This window comes from Ambystoma mexicanum, chromosome 4q (genome assembly GCF_040938575.1).
Source record: "Ambystoma mexicanum isolate Mex_15411 chromosome 4q, UKY_AmexF1_1, whole genome shotgun sequence".
Lineage (NCBI taxonomy): Eukaryota > Metazoa > Chordata > Amphibia > Caudata > Ambystomatidae > Ambystoma > Ambystoma mexicanum.
The window spans coordinates 1,061,609,743-1,061,631,130 of NC_090928.1; the positions used below are offsets into that span (position 1 = coordinate 1,061,609,743).

Genomic DNA, 21,388 nt, shown 5'->3' on the forward strand with positions numbered 1-21,388 from the left:
TTTGGAGGGGACAGGTTTATGGCTTCAGGGTCTGAAAACACTGACGGGGACTGCCAGGGCTGTGCGACCCCTTCTTCTGGGTCTTCTCCGAAGCCCCCATCACCCATATCAGGGTTGTCTTCAAAACCTTCCTCCTGTAGGTTTTCTTCCCCCTCATTGCCTAGGAATTTATCATCCTCCTGAAAGTGGGTGTCCTCTTCAGTGAGGTCATACAAATCTACATTTTCTTGGGGTGGATCAAACAGCCTGGGGTACTTGGCCCTGGGATCCTCCTGCGGTCCCTCTCTTGATCTCTTAGGTGTTGGAAGGTTCCGAGTCTCCATAAACCGGTCCATCCTGTCAATACAGAACTGGAGTCTCTTTAGGGTTTCGTGAGGCACTCCGTAACAGTCAGGGGGAGAAAGGGAGGGCCTTCCGTTAGGAAACGCTTCGACCTATCCCATAACGTCGAAGAGGTCTCCTTCGCCTTCAGAAAAGCCTTCCGGTATGCTAGGCGTCCCTCTCGACGGAGCGGGTGGTTCCTGCCTTCCTTCTGGTCTTTTCAGCATCTCCCGGCCCTTATGAGCGGTAACAGACATATCTTTGGTCGTCCGTCTTAGGCTATCGGTGGAAATTATCCTAGCAAGGCTCTCGACAACTAAGCTGTCTGTCGAGGGTACCTCCGGCGTCGCCGTTACAGACGTCGCTTGCTCTACGCCGACGGGCGCTCTCTGGCGGTGCGCGTCTGGCGGTTTAAGGTAGCGCCCTTATCAGGGGTTAGCCCAGTTGCTGGTCGCAAATGTGGTTGCGAGGGGGGCTTCAGACTCTTACGGTCTGGGGAGGCAACCGGTAGGACCTGTGTCTCCGTTGGCGCTAACACCCTCTTCGTCTTCGACGAGGAAGAGCCATGGGTTATGTGTTTATGGGAGTGTTTTCTGTGTGCGTCCTTGTCGCCGGGGTGTTCATCCCCATAAGCAGGGCGTGAGCCGAGCTTGTCGGGGACGGACGACAAGGAGCGTGACCGCTCCTTAGAGAGGTCTACGACTTTCGAAATGGACGTCGTGTTGTCACATTCGCCACTTTCGGCAGCGGTGGGTGATGAGTCAGACCTAGACATGGTGTAGGCCGCCCACCTTTTGACCCTACGGTCTTTTAAAGTCTTCAGCTTAAGTAGTTGACAGGCCGCACAGCGTCTTCTTTGTGGTTGAGAGGCGCTGTTATGATGCCTGCCCCCGGAAGACCAGACCAGGCCCAGCAGCCCCGGAAGCAGGCATCATGCCACTTGGAGCATGCCCAAAAGCCCCAGTTAGGGGCCGTTTGGGTGCAGTCCTGGCACCATGGGAGCCAGGCTCATTATTGATAACTTACCTGAAGCAGACCATGCTGCATGAAGACTCAAGCCAAATGAGGCTTAGGAGTGACTATTTTACTTAAGGGACTATTTTGTTAATTGGGTGGGGCTGTGGAAGAATACTTACCTAGATCTTCTTCCAAGGCTATTTAAACCGCGCCGGGACAGCCACACGTGCTTCGCGTTATTCTGCTTGCTGCAGCGTTAACGCTCACCGTGTTTTTAGCAGCTCCAGTCTTCAGCCACGCCCGGTTCAGTCCTGGGACTCCTGAAACAAGAAGAGAAGAAGGATAAAGGTTAGAACTGGAGTTTTAACTTTAATCCTTACCTGAATCCTGATCCATTTCGCCACGGAACTGAAAGACAGAAGTCTTTGAAGCATCGCTTCGCATTCCTACGGCGCCGCGCTGAACTCACCTGCTTGGCGGTACTTCAGCATTCCATCACGCTCTCTCCATCTCGCGGCCGCCCTCCGACACCTAAGGAGACAAAGACAGCAAGGTGAGCAAGGGGACTCTCTAAGGCTATACAAGCTACCCCCAAGGACTTACCTGATTTACCACGGGAGGTACTCACCTCATCTCGGGTCGGCGCAGTCAACTCTGCTTCATCGCCGTACCCCGGCCCCTAAGGGGAAAACCACAATAGACTTACCTGAATCTTACCAATTGCCATTTGGAAATCTTCGAGTGGATTAATCGGCAACCTGCAAGGAATTGGACAGAGTGAAGATCAGACATTTGAACTCTTATGAACAATTGGACTTGAGATTCAATACTGGAACTCACCAATTCCTCTACACCAGTGAAGTAACTGGTCATCAACGCGCCCCTGCGGTCGACGCAGGATGGAGAGCTCATCCTTCCAAACCATCAGGTGAGACTAAGGAGGGGACATCAAGAGTGATCTGTGGGAAGACAACGGGAGTGGGGAAGGTGGGTTGACACTCAATTCCACGGGTGGTTAATTCCTCTTCTCCTTTACAGAAGAATATTCTTGCGAGCCAGACAAACTAGGCTGAGCGGGCCAGTCCAGTCAGTCATCTCGGCGCTACACGTCACGCTGGTGGAAACAGCGGCCCAGTTCCGGTCCACGCCCCCGTGGGAACCAGGTGAGCGTAACAGGCAAGCAACGGTTACACCGCTTATGCTGGTCTTTCCAGGTAAACTTGCCCTTACAATGCGGGCAAAACCTAAAGGGTATCCTCTCCATAGCTGAGGAACAGATTGCATGCGACAACCCCGAGGGAAAAGGAGGGGAAAGGGAAAGGCATTCTCAAAGAGAAACAATAATGTCCCACGACCCCACTCTCCCTACTGTATTTGGCCGTCAAGGCCGGGCCACGTGTTCGGCGAACGCCGAACAACCTCTGCCGTCAAAGGCACCGCCATCAGAGATCTCGAACAGCTTCGCAGCTACGACGACTGAGGGGTGAAGAATTGAATAATTAAGGGTAACCAAAGGTCAAGTAAAGTTTTTGCAATGTCTCTCGAGGAGCTCCGCGTATAGGCGACCAATTCTGTGCGGAAAAAAACAATCTGAGGGACCTCGACGCGTGAGGGATCGTGGGTACACTGCACGTCACTATAGGGATAGTGAACAGACACAGAGTGGGTTATCAGATTTACTGCTGCAAGGGCACTTGAACTTAGGCGATGGATCAACGGATGACAAGATGGCGGGTTCAGAGTGTGGCATGTGTAAATGTGAGAAAACCAAGATGCACTGGAAAAAGAATTTGGATCGATATGCTCAGAAATACATGCCCGATACATTGGGCCAATAAAGTTCACGAGTGAACTTATCCTTCAAGACAATCACAGTCAACTGGAAAAGACAGAATGCTAAGTGGCTGGTCTCTGAGCTGACAACTACACGGAACGAATCTTCAGAAAGTTCCAGTTCCTCGTACCTAAGCCTCTCAATAGTCCTGCATAAATTGTTAAGGGTAGCCAGGCATGGTTGAACAAATCAGACCCCATGCCGGCAACAAAGGAGAGGCTTCCATGGGGGACAAATGGACAGACCCATATGCTCTGAGAAACAGGTCCTTTGCATTCAATCTAAAGCAACAGTGATCACATTCATCCTGTACTCATAGTATAAGGAGTTGATTTTCATTGTGCCCCTGAAATCCTGTGGGATTGCCACGGGAACATCAAAAGACAAGACGAAGAAAATAAGATAATCAAGAGCAGGGAAATATTGTATAATAGGAAAAGGTCCAGAGAGATCTTCAAAGCGGGTGGTAGGGGGATGAGGGACTAAAAAGGAGAAGTGCGTATATAAAGGGAAGTGGGGACGGGGAAGACTAGTGTTTGCACATTACAGTGGCAATGAAAAAACACTGCATTACCGCAGGAAAATGCCGGGGAAACTATCCCAGAAATAGAGCAGCAGGGATGGGGCATGGCAAGGACCATGGTATTTTAACGTAATTGTTGCAACGTGGACAGGAGTCCTGGCCGAAGGGATCAGGTCATTTACTCATGAGGGGCAGGGGGCTGGGTGGAGGGGCATGCCTAGTGGGCTACAGTCTTATGGTAATTTTTGCAAAGTGGGTAGTGGCCACAGCAAGTGCACCATGGGAAAATCTAGCTTATCTTCAGTGAAAAAAAGAGCAGACATTTCGCAACAAAACCTATGAAGTTCAGCTGAAGTGGAAAGTGACAATGTTATGAGGTCCGCCAGTTGCTTAGCACACAGAAGCTACGATTTCAAACAACATCAACGGGAAGGCCATTTCAGGTGAAATATTTTTTTAAGCTATATATAGAGGTTGTGGCATTACCCATCTTACCCTCTATGGTGTACAACGAAACCACTCTAATGGCGGGCAGCATGCAGGTGGAAAGTATGAGCATTGTGAAAGGGGTCCCAGTCCCATTTCTATTGCCATTACCATTCTAAGCAAAACACTTGCAGGAAAAGGTTTAAATGGTGTATCTGGTTGTAAAATGAAATCATGGGACCAAGCTACGAGCAGTAGCGAAACGCGTCATCGTCGTGGGACTTTCCTTTTGGCTGGGCGAGGGCTGGAAGTGTCCACACAGACTTTTTAAACATTTTATTAAGAAGACATTTTAATCTACTTTGGCTGTGGCAAGATTTATGAAAACGACTGTGTGCAAAGAGAAAATCAGTTAGAAAGACGGAAGGAGGAGATTTTAAGTTAAGAAAATACAAAAATAAGGAACGGATAGGAAGAGAGCATTCTAATGTTTTTAAGTGAGAAATGAAAAAGTGCTCAAACAGGATGAAGCACAGGGACCAGTAAGAAAATGTAGTTTTGCGAGGGGTGTGCAGAGAAGCAGAGCACTAAGAAGGTAGTTGTGCGAGAGCATGAATGCACTTGTAGACAATAGTGAGGAAATGAAAGAATGTGGTGTAGAAGAGAAATTAATAGTAGGCAAGGGGTGATAGAGGTGTGGATAGAGAGACTAAGAGTGCGAAGTTACAAATAAAATGAAGCGAGTTAAGGTGGGAGGCCGGAAGGCCAAAAATAACAGAATCAATCAATCACTGAAAAGAATTAACGTGATAAGAAGCTTGGTGGCTTAAAACATAGAAAAGGGTGGGCACAACTAATATTATAAAGCAATAAACAGAAGGAGCAAGCTGTATTAGAAATATGCAAACAGACGGTGGTCAAAGACTACACGTCAGTAATGGGCAGCGGTGGAACAAGGAAGATGAGGGAGAAAAAGGAAAGAGAAATAAGGGGAGGTATCTTGTTAGCAGGGAGGAATAGAATCTGTTTCGGAGGGGTTCAAGTGAAAGAAATGAGAAGTCATCCAGAGGCAAATAGCTGAGAGCAAATAGAGTGAAGAGAATCACAAAAAGAAGATTGGTGTGTCCTCGGTCTAGAAGTGGTAGGATAAGTTATATGAAAGAGCAGAGAGGAATAGTGGAGAGGGAACAGAGCAAGGGGCGAAATACAGAGCCCTGAGAACACCATAAAGAAGTTGACATGGGGTGAAGATATGACCTGACCAGAAGGAGGGGTCCAAAAGATAGGAACAGAACCAAGCAAGAACAGAACCAGAGGCCAAAAGAAAGGATAGAGCAGCTCGATCAGTGGATGAGAGTCTCAACCTCCTTCCCCCATCCCCCCAATCATCGCTCAGCTCTGCTAAGATTAGTGTGTAAAGAAGAGGGCATGAATAAGCCAGGGTTGCAGAGGTTTACCGGAAGGAGAAAACGAACAGAAAGGTTAAAGTGAGGTAAGAGTAGAGAGGACAGATGTGTGAAGAGGGGCAGCAGAAGGAAGAGGAGAAAGTTATGAGGGAAGCAAGTGAAGAGGATAGAGAGGACGAAGAGTGGGGTTACTCCTTCTCAGGAACTATGACTCCTTGGCACAGTTCTATCCCTCAGAAGATTACTGATAAAATTGCCTTTTCTGGCTCAAGATCGGTGAATCAGCATCCCTGGTTATGGTGGTTGAATCTATGCAGCTGTGGTCAGCCTTTCCCATCTTTGGCCCTGATGAGATAGTGAAAGGTACTCGAGATGAAGTCTGCCTCCCCCTAGCCATGCTGTCCCTCGGAAAATCATGAAAAATCTTATTCATCTGAGTGCGTTAAGGGTTGTGCAGGCGGTAAACTTTTCCCGCTTCTCCAGTACTACCACTCATCTTAAGCACGCCTTGGTGATTCCCCCTCTCAAAAAACCCATCACGTGAACCCCCTGTTTTCTCCAATTTACTTCCCTTATTTATGAAACTGGTTGAGACACCGATCTCACCTTTGCAGAGGTCTTTTCTTGAGAGATCTATTTTTTATTCCTTTCCAGTCAGGCTTCCAGCCGGGCAGACGCACGGAGACTGTCTTGTAGATTACCTCTCGGCTCTCCGACCAGGGTAGGGTGGGGTGGGGGCACGGATTATTTTAGATCTGTCTGCTGCTTTCAACACTGTGAATCACTCCATTCTGGTTGCGTGATTAAGGCAGGGCTGGCCAGACAGGTGTTGGCAATTTCTTACTAGACATACTCAGTCTTTTCGATTTGGTCTGCCCCGCCCTTGCCCTGTGTGGGGTCCCTCAGGGCTCTGCCCTGTTCTCTACACTGTTTAATGTGTATATTCAGCCCTTGGGCAAACTCATCATGCCACCGGCCTTCGATGCTACTCGTATGCCAATGATACACAGCTTATTGTCTGTACTGATCACCAGCAGGAGGCTGTGTCTCAGCTGCAGGGATGTCTGGAGGCAGTGGGTGGATGAGTGATAAGAGGCTGAGGCTGATGGGGGACATGACTGAGGTCTTGGTGGTGGGTTCCCCCGCCGCCCCCGCTGCCGCTTCTCTATGGACCTACAATTTCTGGCCTGTCTCTTGGCTCACTCCCATTCCCTGGTCTTGTAATGAGGGACCTGGGTGTTAAAATGTGTGCTTCACTCTTGATGCTCAAGTGGCAGCCATTTGCCAGACCAGCCACTTTAAATTTAAGGTGCTACGAATAGTCATTCCCTTTATTCCTGCTCATGTACATTCTCCTGTGGTTGCCTCTTGTGCTGAGGGGAGTGTATTACTGCAATTCACTCTACTTGGTTCAGCCAATTTACCTCTTAGGCTTCAACTGCTACAGAATTCATCAGCTCGATTGGTTTCCCATGCTCCGTTCTCCCCGGTTCTATACCAGCTCCACTGGCTCCCCATTGAAAAACAAGTCCAATTTAAATCTCTATGCTTGGTCCGTCAGGCCTTTCATGGTCTTTGGGGTGAATTTCTGCTACGGTCATTTCCAGTCCCTAGGATTTAGCTCTCGCGTGGGTGGTCACACTTTCTGCTGCGGGTGCTAAGCTTTTGAACTCGCTGCCTCTGGGGCTGCAGGGTTTGAGAATCATCAGGCTTTTTGCTGAGCTGTCAAGACCTTTTTTTTTAGTTAAGTTGGCCGATGCCTCTTCTGCCAGTTCTCTAGCGCCAAGGTGCTTCCAGGCATATGTGTGGGGAGGATGGAGGAGCGGATTGGGGTAGAAAGTGGGCGAAAGGAGCTGGTCAGAAAGTAACTAGGGTCAGCTGAACTTTTGTCACCAGGTGGAAGAGAAGAGGAGATCCAAGGTGCGATTCAGAAATGTGAGATGGAGATGGTATTTGGGTAAGATGATAGGCATCAATAAGAGATAAAGTAGATTAAGAGTGAGCTGTAATGAGAGGGAGATTGTAGTCACGGAGAAGAAAGAAATCAGAAGAGAGGCAGAGTAGATCAGTTCATCGTAGAAATTAGAGATGGGACCAGGGGGCCTACAGAGGACAAGAAATGCCAGAGAGTAATGTTTGGGAAAAAAAAGAATTATATTTAAAGTAAGAAAACTGAGGTAGGTTGGGGTGACAAGGGGGCAGTTTGGAGTCCAAGATGAGTGATCGATAATCCCAGTTCTTTTTTTGTATTGTAATACTGGTTGTGTAAAACAACCTTATACAAATCACATCATAATTAAAACCAGTACATAGCTAAGCACACACATTATTAAAATCCATCCAGTAGAAACACAGTTCAATTCATGTCCTGTCCACTCAGTAGGACCAATATAAACCCATTTTTACATTCTATCCACATTTCCGATTAAAACTTCACAATTCAAGGCAACACGTTATTTAAAACCATTAAAAATTGATGGTGCCCTCAATTCAATTAGTGATGCTTTGCTTCTATAACGTACAATTCATATTTTATCGTTAAAATCAATTTCTTTTCGAAGTTAAAGTAAAAATGCTAAAGTGCAATCTCATACAATGCTTAAAACCAAAGTCTTTATGAGAATCCCAGTACAGTACTACCACCCCGGCAAATGGTACGAGGGGTGTGGGCAAGGTACGAGGGGTGTGGGCAAGGTTAGTAGTGAAAGTGAGAAAGTAAGCAGGAGTGTACGTGTTGCTGGAGGCAATCCAGGTCTCGGTTTGACAAATTCAAAATTGAAGCGAAGAAAATAGGAATATAATGATTTATTGCAGGCAGAACGGGTATTCCATAGCCCAATGTTGATAGGGTTGGGGGGCGAGTCAGACGCAACACAAGGGTAGGAAAGATTAGAATGATTTCAAGTAGGAGGGGGGAAAAGCTGTGGCGAGATGCGGGTAGGGGTAGAGGAGGACATGGTAGATGAAAGCAAAGAAGATAGTTGAGGAGATAAAGTAGTAGAAGGTGCATAGCCAGGGGCAAATAGGAGATGTACACCACCCTTAGAAGGGTCGCCCTTTGAAAAGGATGGCCAGGACGAGGTTGACCAGGAGAGTGGGCTGGAAAAGGTCACTCGAGCAGCCAAGTTGGCAGCAGCAACCAGTCAGGGAAGGGTGCAAGGAGGGCCTGGGGAAGCTCGGTTGATGTAGGTACCTCTGGCAGAACCCTTGGACTAGCAAGCCAGAGGTGAAATATCCTAAATAAGAAGGGTATAATCTTCCACACCTATTGCAAACTTGTAAACTGAACCATTTGCATCTGGCTCGTCCTAAGCACATAACTGCTTCATAAACTACCATTACATTGTACTAGCTTTCAGTGCTCCAGACTTCCCAATCCACAAATCCAAGCCGGGTCTGTGGCTCAGTAGACTAATGCATCCACTACAGGGACCCGTGTTTGACCTCATGGTCACAGGTTCAAATCCAGGCAGGTCCACTCAGCCCTTCATCCCTCCGAGGTCTATAAAAGAAGTACCATTAAGTTGGGCGACAAACATCTGTTATTAGCGCCAAGATTCCCCTTCGGATGTGAACGTGCGCTTTACAAATACACCTGTTATGTTACAAATCTTTGAGTGTGCCTAAGTGTTTGGGAGCTTAGCTGGCTAGGCCAGATGGTCACCAAAACTGGAAATGCTGCATGCCCGTGTGTTGGTGGTATCATGCATACATATTCCTTCAGTGGCAGCCTATCAGTGGAAGACCTGCTCATTCTTATTTATTTCGACATGGGGCATCTGGGCACTGCTTTGTTTGAGGGCAATGATTACAGGGTTACAGGCATGGGTACAAAGAAATAGTTGCAGATGATGGTTGCAATGGTTAAACATACATTGCAGGCTATCTAGGGCTGAATTTCTGGTTTCCGCGGTTACAGGATTGCAGACATAGTTAAAACATTAGTTACAGCTAAGTTTGCATTGGTTATAGTCATACTTAGTAAATGCCAGTTATCTAGGACTGAATTTCTAGACAAGGTAGGTGTGTTGTGAAGTTAGGGAGGTTCCGTTAAGCGTGGGGGTCTTGTGAGAAGAACCAGGTTTTGAGGCCTGGGATGAATTACCAGAAGGAGTTATCAGATCTTGGGGCTAGAGGGAGGTCGTAGTTTGTCCATGCCACTGGGAAGTTCCTCCCACCTGCTCTCAGGCACCTGGATCTAGGGAGGTCAATTAAATGAGAGTAGGCAGCCCAGGTAAGTCTGGCGGATTGGACTGATTTTTCTTGAAAGGTAGGGGCAATATTAGACACATTTGTGGGTCAGTGCTAGCGTTTTGAATGCAATGCATTCTTGGACTGTGAGCCAGTGGATGTTACATCTGGCTGTGGAAATGTGTTCTTTCTTAGAGATGTTTAGTGCTGCTCTTACTGCGATATTCGAGATGACCTGAAGTTTTTTTTTTTACATTTCGTGCATTCGGCCTGCAATCAGTGAATTGCAGTAGTCGATCTTGGAAAATATAAGGGCTCTGGCAAATGTGATACAGCAGTCAGTGGAAAGGAATGGTCTGCAGGTATTGATCAATTTTGCAATGTACGCTGCTGCTGAAGCAATGGCGTCAACTTAGTGAAAAGCATGCAATCTAGGTATACTCCTAGGGTCTTTATCCTCATTGGCAACAGTGATGTTGTTCCCATCGATGAGAAAGGCTTTGTATGAGTCAGTGTTTAGCCGAAATTGTATGCCCATAAGGAGTAGTTCTGTTTTCTCATCGTTTAGACAGTCTGTGTAGTGGCATCCACGTCTGGATGGTTGGGTATAGTTTGCTTAGTGCGCTGGAGCCGGTGACATAGGAGGATTCGGGTGTCATCCGTGTAATTAGTGTAGGTGACACCCAGGACAACAAGGAGGTCAAAGAGGGGGTTTTGGGGTGGGCAAGCCGCTGCGGTGGAAACCACTCATAGTGTGGTTAGATAGGAAGGACTGTATCCAGGCTATGGCTTTGTCTGAGAAATGAGCAGCTCAGGAGAGGTGTTGGCAGAGTATTTGGTGGGTGACCAAGTCAAAGGCTCCGTTTGTTTTATTACTTGTATTGCACACCAGACCCAAGGGTAACCAGGCACATTGAATACGACAATTTACAGCTTAGTTACAGAAACATAGGCACATGTGGCGACAAATATACACAAAAGGCAAAAATAATGGTACAAATATTTACAGTCCAACTCAGACAGGCAGTAAATGCTAAGTGGTAGATGTGAAGAAATACAGTCAAACAGTGGTGGGGGGGGGGCGGGGGGAACAAGCGGGGTAGGTCCAGGCAGTTAGTAGTCTGTTATTTGTCCGCGTCTTCGATCCACCTTGGAAGGTTGTGTCGGAAATTGGGGTATGGTTGATCTGCCCGCAGGGTGGTTGGTAGGGGTTCCATAGTTGGGCTGCTTTGACCTGGAAGGTACAGCCACCAACTCTGGACAATTTAAATCTAGGTGTTGAAATGTTGTTGGAGTGAGAAGATCTAGTGAGTCTTGTTGGATTTATTCTCGTGAATCTCGAAGAAAGGTAGCGTGGTGCGGCATTGTTTAGACATTTGTAAACAAGTGAAGCCACTTTTAGCTGGATTTTCTCATGAGTTGAGAGCCAGTTATAGGCTTTTCTAAATTCACTGATGTGGGCTCTCCTGGGAATACCTAGTGCTGCTCTGAGCGCGTTCTGCAAGATTTGAATTCTTTTGATAACCTCCTTGTTGGCCCCAATGTATAGCGAGTTGCAATAGTCCAGCTTCGATAAAACGAGAGCTCTAGCAAGTGTGATGCAGCTATTATTAGATAGGAAGGGTTTGCCAGCTCTTATCAATTTATAGGTGTAAGCAGTGGCAGAGGCCATCGCGTTAACCTGCTTGTTGAAAGAGGGTAGAATCCAGGTAGAAGCCCAGAATTTTTACTGCATGAGCAGTGATTTGATTGTTATCAATGTTAAAAGAGGAATAGTTGGGACCCAGTTTTTGGAGGGTAGAGGGTGTGCCAAGGATAATGATTTCAGTAGAAGGAGTAGGAGGAGGATGGCCATGTTGCCATGATCTTGGATTTCATACATTTGGATTTGTAAGTCCAAGAGGGTGGATTCCGTTCCATGACCGGGGTGGAAGCCAGATTGGCAGAGGCGAAGGCAATTATGGATTTCCAGATAGAGTTGCTTACCTGCGAATCCAAAATGATCAAGAATTTTGAATGGGAAGGTACGGGCATGATGGGGTGGAAGGTCGTAGGAATGTGTGAGTCTAATGTGGGCTTCTTGAGGAAGGGCGGTGAGGTGGGGGAGGAGCCAGGCCTCTTTTAGATTCTCTGGGCAAGTGTCTCCTTGGCATTTTGATGGTTTTAGCCCTTTGATCTTGGTAGTTTCAACCACTGTGACAGAATTCAAACCTAGAAATTGATAGAGGGGAGGGGGACTGGGCTGGACTGAAGGCTGGTCTGTAGTTGGGAGTTTATTTTTGTATTTTTGTAATGATTTTGGTTTGGAGTATTGTCAAGGAGAGCGTTTTTGATGTTCTCACACCAGCTGATGTCTTTGGTGGAATTGTCAGGTGGGTGAGCTGGTGTTTCAAGCTCTCGCAGGATAGCGAAGAGCTCTCTTGTGCCCGGGTTTGCTTCAATTCTCCCGTTGTATGCAGGGAGTTTGGTATGCAGAATAGTTTGTTTGTATTGTTTGGAGGGCAGTGAAATGATGTTTGCTCTTGTCTGAATGGGTTTTTAACCAGGCGGTCACCGCTGCTCTGAGGCGCGAAGGGTTCTGAGACTAGCGGAGTACCATGAATTGAGTTGGGCACTTGGTTTGGGTTTACAGATGCTCAGAGGGGCTACTTTATTGATGGCATTGAGGAGGGTTTGGTTGTATAGCTCGACCATAGTAGTGGGATCAGGAGTCAGGATGAGCAGTTAGCGGTAGCTGCACGGTTAGTAGATTGGCTGGCGTTATGTGCTGTGATTTTCTCGAGAGGGAGGCTGGTGCTGGTTGGGGTGGCACCTCAGGGCGACCAATCTTTGGAATATTGAAGGTGATGATTTTGTCAGACCATGGGCATGGCTCGTTGGATAGAACGTTAGTGTTGCAGTTGAGGTCTGCTATCCAATACAGAATGAGTCCTTTGTTATGGGTGGGGTTTGAGATCAGGTGGGAGAAGCCTAGGGACTCAATAGAGTTGACTAGGGCGTGTACATGGGGATCCGCTGGATCGTTGAATCCTAGGTTGACAATCACCCATAACATTTTTAGAGGAGGGTTTTGTGTTGGTGGAGAGGAGTTGTGCGAGGTCTTCCTCAAAGGAAAGCAATGGGTCGGGGGATCTGTAGGTTAGGTGGATAGTGAGGGTGGCTGTAGTGCATAAGGCAATTTTGACCGAGAGAAACTCAGCTGAGCAGATGGAATTTTGGAAATTTCCCTAATGGGTAGTGTTATTTAGCAATAAAGGTGACTACGCCTCCTTTGGATGCCGGTTTATCTTTCCTCAATATAGAGTAGCTGTCTGGGATGGCTAGGGAGAGGGACGTGCCAGCAGCTGGGTGCAGCCAAGTTTTCTATACTGCTAGGAGGTCTAGTTGATTGGAGACGAGGAGGTCTGGGATAAAGGGCATGGGCAAGGAGGGATCTAGTATGGATAGGCGATCCTGTGAGGAGTGTTGTGGTGCGAGTGTTTAGGGCTAGAGGGGGCATTGGACAAGAGGGCGTATGTTGGTTTCTCATTCTGTTCATTGTAAGTGACTGTGGTGGGTAAGGTGGCTCGCGAGTTGGTGTGCATTCCTCCAAGTGATCGGCTGGGTTGTTGTTTGAAGATACTACCGGAATGTAGCTGGGCGACATGCTAGTCTATTCTGAATGACAAGGGGGCAGGGTTGACTACGACTTGGAGTGAACTTAAAATCTGTGTCCTGTGGGATAGCGGAGGAGTTGGGCTGGCATGCATAGGGCAGGAGGCGTGTTGGAGGGATGTCATGAGACTGGGAGGTTTGACCTTTTTAGGGTGAATGTGTGTCTGCAGGCGACTTGCTGAGAAAGGTTGGCGAGGCAGATTGTTGGCTTCTGGTTGCCTGTGTATTGGTGGGGCCAGGCAGGGGTAAGCCCAGGCCTAGTGAGTGAGGCTTTGATGGAAGGCAGCATTTCTATGATGGTTGTTAGGCGACTGGCTACAGGTGAACGACACCTAAATTTGCGTTTCTGGGGAGACCTTGATATCGCGGTAATGCAGAGAGAGCAGCCTATGATGGCATCCAGATGTGACTTTTAGGAATAGGTGGGGGGGTTGCTAGGTATAGATTGGGGTTTTGAAGATGCACCCAATGCAATTAATCAAGGGCACACCATCTAAATGCAATTAATCAGCAGAGCACATCAAAGTGCAGTATTCTCCAGCCAAAGTGAACATATCAAACATCTGGGATCGGAGTTTGGAGTGGGACATCCGGGGTAGTGTAGTAAGTCCACGTGCATACCTCTGACCATTTCCATGAGCACAGGAACTGGACTGTGTGCAAGAAATCAAGAGTGTGTGAAGACAAGAACTGACTGACGGCCAGGGTGAGCCCGTACAGAGTGGGGCAGGTAGAAAGGAGGTATGCAATAAGCCATACTGTGGAACGTTTAGTGGTTGGTGCAGAAGGATGGTGGCTGGGTTCGACAGGGTGGCCTTACCTGTATGGGTGGAGGCTCTTGCTGTGGTCTTTCTGAACAGGTGTAGCAGGCTATGGGGTTGAGCTTGCAGCTCCGTCAACCTCCGACAGCCTCAGACAGGGGCCTTAGTAGTAGGCCTTAGGATCACTGGCAGGTGAATGCCGGCTCCCGTCCAGATTGGTCCGGAAGTGTTGGGCCGTGGTCAATCACAGGCCTTTGAGGAGAAAACCCCAGCAAAGCACTCTGGTGCTCGGGTGGCAGAGGCCATGTTGGCGCGCTTGCATAACAATTTTGGATCGTAATATTGGAATTGTAATCTTAATATCTGCTTTTCAATTCAACTAAAAGCTGCAAGAATCATGTGTGGCCATCCTATCCTGGCTGAGCCCTGGTTGCTTTGGCCTCTACAGCATTACAGCATTGCTTATCCCAGCCTTTGACTAGATTGTAAAGCATCCCTTGCTAGTTTCCTAATGATCTCAAGTTCTACTATGTAACATTTCCGGCTTTGGTTTAGTAGGCAGGAGCCCCTCCATACTGTGCCTGCTTGGAGCTGTAGTGACTGCCTGCTACTCTGTAGCAGCCCCAGCCCCACTATGGGACATTTTGATAGGCTCTGGCCCTGGTCTTTTGGGTTTGTCCCTGCAGTCAAGCAGGATCCCTGATGCTCCCCTTGGCTACGGTTCAGGGCAGTTAACGGCACTGTACGTTGCATCTCCCCTGCCCCAGACAAGCGCGATAGCTATCCACACAGTGGTGCTTTTTTCAGGGGTGGGGTTGGGGGGGGGTCGAGGGGGGGGGGAGCAGTAGTTTGAATTTGTTTTGCTGTGAGAGATGGGCTCTACAAATATTGCACAAGCCTGATCACCCATCAAAACAATAACAACGTAGAATGCCCGACACTATAGTGTATAGAGAAAGGGTCTAAACCCCCTTTCTATTTCTATGGTGCCCCAACAGGGCATGAGCCAGAGCTGGGAGACCCAGGTCCGCATGTAAGTGGGTGGGACACAGATGAGCGATGTGTGGGCTGCTGGAGGGCAAGAGGTGTAAAAGCGCCACAAAACAAATGGCGGCACCCGGGGAATGGCGCTGGACCAATGATGGTAATTTAAGTTCCCCAAAATTTCAACAAACTAAACCCAAATAATACATTCAGCAATTTGCTATAGACATATCCAAAAAGAAATCTAAAAGTACTCATTTCAAAATGTAATTTACAAAAATGACATCAAATAAACGTATTAAAAAAAAGAATTGGTAAAGGTTCAAATAGTTAAAAGCAATATTCAGGATGCTTCAAAAGAAGAATTAGATAAAACCAAATATACACAAACAAAAATCATTATGCCGTAAATTCAGGCTTATGCTACCAAGAAAATAAAAATGGAGTGAAAGTAAGCAGGCGTCCATCCCTTGATTGATTCCACCCGCACGGCTGCTAGATTGTTTCAGACACTTGCAACCATAGAAAGGGCAACAAAGAAGAGCGCCACAGTCTTAAAGCGGCCTTAAAGAACATTAATTTGCAGTAGTTGCTCAATGCAAAGAGACTATGGATCACTACAAAAATATAAGTTTTACACGTTTTCCTGCCAACTTTCAAGAAAAGAAAATAATTTACTTTAAAAAACTGCATCCGAACACAGTTACTAGCAAGGTAGTTTTATCAGTCACAAGCGAACTACAGGTTTGGGATGGAAGTTCCAGCAATGTCATCGTAGCACTGAATATTGTACAGGAGAAGAGTTTGCTTTTGTATGACAATTGCCACCAGTCAAAAAGAAAGACTTCTGCATGTACCAGACAATTCCACCTCTGCCCATGGACCTACTTAGTCAATCGAATATGTAGCACAGGCTTTAAAAGGAAGATTTGCAGCATCCTTGCGTCACACCAAAGAACAAGTTACTTTCTTACCTGTTAACGTTCTTTCGATGGGATGGTCCGACGACGTATTCCATATCTATGACAAGTAATCACCACAGCTGTGCTGCTTCGGAAACTTTTTTCGGCGTCTGCGTCCTGCGTCGATGACGTTGATGCACCGTCGTCGAGGACCTCCTCCAACGTCTGACGTCATCAGATGTGATAAGTAGGACGCACGACACCCGTAACCTCAGTTGTAGTTTTTACCCCCAGAACGTGTGACAATAGTCTACTGCCTGTCAGACACAAAGCCTTGCGAAACGTAAGCTGCAATCACATAAGAAATTCTGCAGCGGGGAAGGTAGGGAGGGAGCGATATAGCATTTAGCTAAAAGTGGCGTTCCGTTGCTGCTTCGGACGAGCTTTGTGAAGGAGCTAAGGTGGACCACGTTGCTAAGGGAGGTAGTTGTTGACAACAGGATCACTGCGTGACTTTAAAACGTCATTGCACAAGTCTCCCGAAGTCAAACCCTCATTCACTAGTCTTATGAGAGTGGTCACGTTGTTAGGGAGCGCTGTTCTTGGTAACGGGATGTGTGCATGACGTGTTAACGTCATTGCATCAAACACCCGAGGTACAAACATGGAGCAAAAGACTCTGGTTGTGATGCCCACATTGCACGCGATGTTCCATCTTGAAATGACGCAAATGCCTGTTAATAACCAGTAAATGTCGTGCGTAGAAGTGGTCCTGCTTCCATCGTCAGGGTCTGAAAGGTGAGGCTGAAAAACCAAACTAAAAAAAGGCTCTTCCCATGGGGAGGGCTCCCCTACTGGGCATCTATAAGGCTATACGGATAAGCCTAAAAGTCATTTACATTTATTTATTTTTTTAAATAGATGAGTATGTCATAATAATGTATCCGTAAACGGAGTCATACAGGATAGTAATGTGAAGAGAATGGCCCGCAGCATCAATGTTAGTGTCCCGGGAGTGCAACATATCCACAGGTTCTCAACAGTATAAAGTAGACTGATCAAGCTTAAAATATTACAGGATACCCACATGAATAGATTGGACAACATCTATATAGAAGTATGCAACATAATTTCACATGTTTATATCTACTTCTACTAAGGAATCTGCATAGTGAAGTTCAATTGAAACTATATTCCTCTAGTCTATATAATAGACGTGGTCTAACATGCCTGTGGCATGCTTGTGTAGTGATCTGGCAGCAAGTCCATCCCATATTATATCAATGTGGCTTTGTGTAGGGGCTGTTGGCCCTACTCTTGTGATGAACCCAAATAAATGAAAGCATGTGGTACAAATAAGGTCCTAAGTAGAATTCCTCATTCATGCCCAAGGGACGGATAAGTCAAGCTGGTAGCTACAGAAGAGTTCCCTCAGTGATCGTCTCTTTTGTAGATCTCCTCCCCTGGGTAGGGGGTGGATCACTTCCAGAATCACACATCTCAACTGTACGACTGTCTAGCTTCTTTGAAGTGTCGGTAAATGGGTGATATGCAGATTAACTCATTCTGAAAGTGATGTAGGTATAAGTAGATAAACATGTGACAATATAAATGGTATGTAAATAGTGAGATTCCCCCCCCCCCACCCCGACTCATCTGTGCATTGTGCAATTACATAAGAGCAAAGCGCATCTCACGGCTTGCATGCCCAGAAAAATGAATTAAAGTCACTCCCTGGATACGCCATGGAGTAGAATATTGTTAAAGCTAAGTGTTACAGACAAAAGGGAGAGGGTGCCATACTCTCACGGTTTAAGGTTTCCCATTGAAAGTGAGAAAGGTATGCTTTTACACGATAAATAGAAGCACCACAGAAAGGAATCCAGCCTACTGACATGCTGAAGATACTTTCCTTTCTACAACCCACCTACATACATGGTCCAATAGTCTGTTGCAATGGAGTTTAAAAATGTTGTTGAAATTCTAAGAGTGTGGTGAAGAAGGGGAAGTAGCGGGAAATGGATAGGCTGGGATATTTTAAACTAATGCAAGGTTCCTCCTGGACTCTCTCATGCCCTCAATCCATGGTGCCTGTGTGCTCAGAGTGAGGTAAACATCAATATCTACGGTAATGTTGATTATGTTTTGTCATTGTTTTTTTTTTAATGAAGAAACTATTTGTTTACCTTTAAACTGATTCAATTCTTTCAGGTTAGTTAATGAATAGACCTTCTGGGCAACCCTGTGCGTTTGTCCCAAGAGGTTAGGGACGCTGTAAGGAATCCACGTTATTAAATTGGAGTCCAATATTCATTAAAAGAACTGGATTAAATAAAAGGAACATTGTGCGTAACTGGTTTGGAGTGGTCGAAAGCTCCCTACAATTAGATGTTGTCAGATTAAAAAACAACCTACACTCTCCCTATGATGGTTCCTACGGCATGTACGTTCTGCAACGTTCATCCTCTCTGCAACACCAAAGAAGAGTTTGAAGATTAAGAAACGCACGTTTCAACTACTTTTGCCATAGATTTTGAAGAACGCATCAATAACCAGGACATGAAGGACATTGCATTTAAAGACACTCAGAAATAGAAGTAATGAAAAAAATTTGGGCCATAGATTGGGAGCGGGTGAAAATTAGTACCTGTAATGCTGCGCTTCGTAATTCCAAGCATGTTGCAATTTTCCCAATGGTTTTCTGAAAGAACAAGGCAAAGTTATGAAAGAGGCAAAATAAAAAATGTATTTAAACTTCATTAGTCTTTAATGGGTAATTTTGCAACAATGTCTTCCCTTCTATAATCCTAACCCGTTCTGAAAGGTGTTGGTTTTGAGGAAAAGGGGGCAATCCAATTGCACAGCAACAACAGATGCGTGCCAGCTGCATGTCACAATTATCTTTTGGTTTCACTCAAAACACTTATATCAGCAATCCTAATATGTACCAACTTCAGGACCCTTGACAGATTCAGCAGAAGAGCTTAACTGTTCATGATTTTCTTTGAGCCAGATGACAATTTGTTAAGAGTCAAAGGATCTTTGAAGGTAAGCAATATGCCCATGTCAACTGCAACCAGCAACAAAAGCTGTGGGCGAAGGGGACTGCAATTGGTTGGCCCAGTTACAGTCATACAATGGGCAAGGTTTGGGGGGATAAGGAGCAGTGGAGCATCTGATAGGGCTAAGGAGTGTGTCAGCTGGTCATATGAAACATGCATGTGCCCACAAACTCTTAATTTGGGGAAAAAATGAATAGAAAATATCAATATGGTAGCATCTGTTCCAGCCAGCAGATTTACCACCCGAATAATAGTTACAAGTAGGTCAGTCCCATGCGCAGGGATCAAGCACGTTGATAAATGAAAGGGTGCCATGCCCGCTGCACTCCTTTGAATCAGAAATGTGCTAACATACCAATAATTCTGTCTTCAGGAACCAAGCTCACATGGGGCGTACAATACTTTGCTTAGTGTTTTTGCACATGTTTGAGCAGAATACAAATTCAATGGTGGCAGTGACAAACATGAGCAAAGCAGAAAAGGATCAACAAAAAAGAAAGGTAAACTCAGCACGAGCAAGGGAAATACTGCTGTGTATACAATGCCACATACTTTACTCAATTTGGAATTTCTATGGTTGGAGTAGAGGCAAGTCAGAAGGGGTAAAATGAGTAACCATCTGTTTAAGAGATTTCACAGCTCTGGCGAGGAAACAGTCCAAACTAATGGAAAAGAAATGATCCAACCAAAAGGTAGGCCAGATAATGGTAGCTGTGGCAGAGCATTCAAGCTTAACTTAAGTGAGGAAAGTTAGTAGAATGCGCCCCCCAATATACCAATTGACTCATGGTATGACCCAGGCCAAAGCACACAAGGGTACAAACACGATGACACAAAGGTTATGGCAACAAGTCAGACTGGCCCTAAACAAACCACTAAATACACAAGTCTATAGTTCGTTTATTGACCAGTTAATGACCAGGGACCAACCCAAAATCGGTGAAACCCGCAATAGTGTGCGCAGATCTGGGACCATGTTTGCACATCAGTTTAGGCTTGCATCGTGTTTCTCCAAATAAAGTAAAAGCCCAAAAGCAAATTGGCAAAAAGTGGAGCTTACAAAAAATACATTCTTACACCAATGGCTACCAAAAAGCTAAATTGGACTACTAATGCATTAAAATCAGCTGCACCCCTGGTGAGGCCAAAACTATTAAAGCTGCCACCAACACCAAAGTAAGGCTAATAAAAAATATATATATAAAAACAAATTATTCTAGGGCCAAAACGGTTTCATTAAAAAAAGCACCCGTCCTAGGAGCCATATGTCCTATCATACGGCTCAAAAAATGGTTGAAGTGGCAGCAGAAGTCACTGACCGCAGAAATTATATAGGGATCCTCGAAACCAAAAGGAAAAACACTAAGGGCTCTAATAATGGGACCGCAAAGCCCCCCCAAAAATATAATTCTGCACCAACACTTTCAAACACTGCTACACTCCCAAAGGGCCGGTTACATAAAATGCTATTATGACATTTGTTTTTATTATGTTCATGTTTATGTTTGTGTTTATATAGCGCTTTACGCCAAAGCTTATTGTATATGGTTGAATCTTCCCAACCTTTACAATAGAACAAAGCATATAAAATAATTTTCAAATTATTAATACAATCATACATCATTTTAAAAATGTCAATTTTCATGAGCACAACAATTTTAATAAAATCTACGTTATTCTACAATTCATTACTAACTAAAATGTGATTTCCTAGAGATAAATTACATTTTACCATATTGCAGTGCAGGACGGAGCAGAAGCAGCTGAAGCTGAGAAGACAACCCTGCCTTCGGAGGCTCGCGGCAGGGCCATGTTGTAGAAGGCTGCTGGATAGCCTGTGGGCCTTCGGTGCGCCAAAGCCAGTCCGCTCTTCGAAGTTAGTCCTGTGCCCACCGCCACAACAAGTGCCGGTGCAGGGTGGCCAGAGGTGGAGCTGGTGAGATAGGTACGGTTCAAGCCCAACAAACCAGTTCAAATAGAGCACTGCTGGTGAGTGGAGGAGGGAGGCAGAGCCACAGCGGGACCTTCATCAGAGAAGGTATGTGCCCTCACCGGTGAGTAGGAGAGGCCCCCCCAGCGATAAGCGCTATGACATCCCGCAACCATGCTACCCTGCAGTCCTGCTGGGGCCACGGTTACCTGGCGCGGCGACCTGCCTCGCTTCCCTTCCCCGCATTTGGTCGAAGTGAAGGTCCGCTGCCCCGCACCGGCCTGGGCCATTCTGGTGCACCGCAGGCGTATTAAGAATTCATCCTTCCGGCCACATAGAGGCTGAAAAAACAACCTGAGCGACCCGTGGGAACCCCCAGAGGGCTGGGGACAACATCTGCAAAAACAATTATGCAAACTGGGATAGAGCGACTTAAT

The 21,388-nt window shown here is 46.3% G+C and overlaps 1 protein-coding gene across 3 annotated transcripts in view; it reads right to left on the bottom strand.

Moving 5' to 3' along the window:
- Positions 1 to 21,388, bottom strand: part of AIDA (axin interactor, dorsalization associated) — a 520,685-nt gene that overhangs the window by 336,857 nt on the left and 162,440 nt on the right. For all 3 annotated transcript variants that reach the window (XM_069608613.1, XM_069608612.1, XM_069608614.1), the window contains exon 3: positions 18,607 to 18,660. In XM_069608613.1, the coding sequence (XP_069464714.1) occupies positions 18,607 to 18,660 (54 nt within the window). The remainder of the gene's footprint in view (positions 1 to 18,606; positions 18,661 to 21,388) is intronic.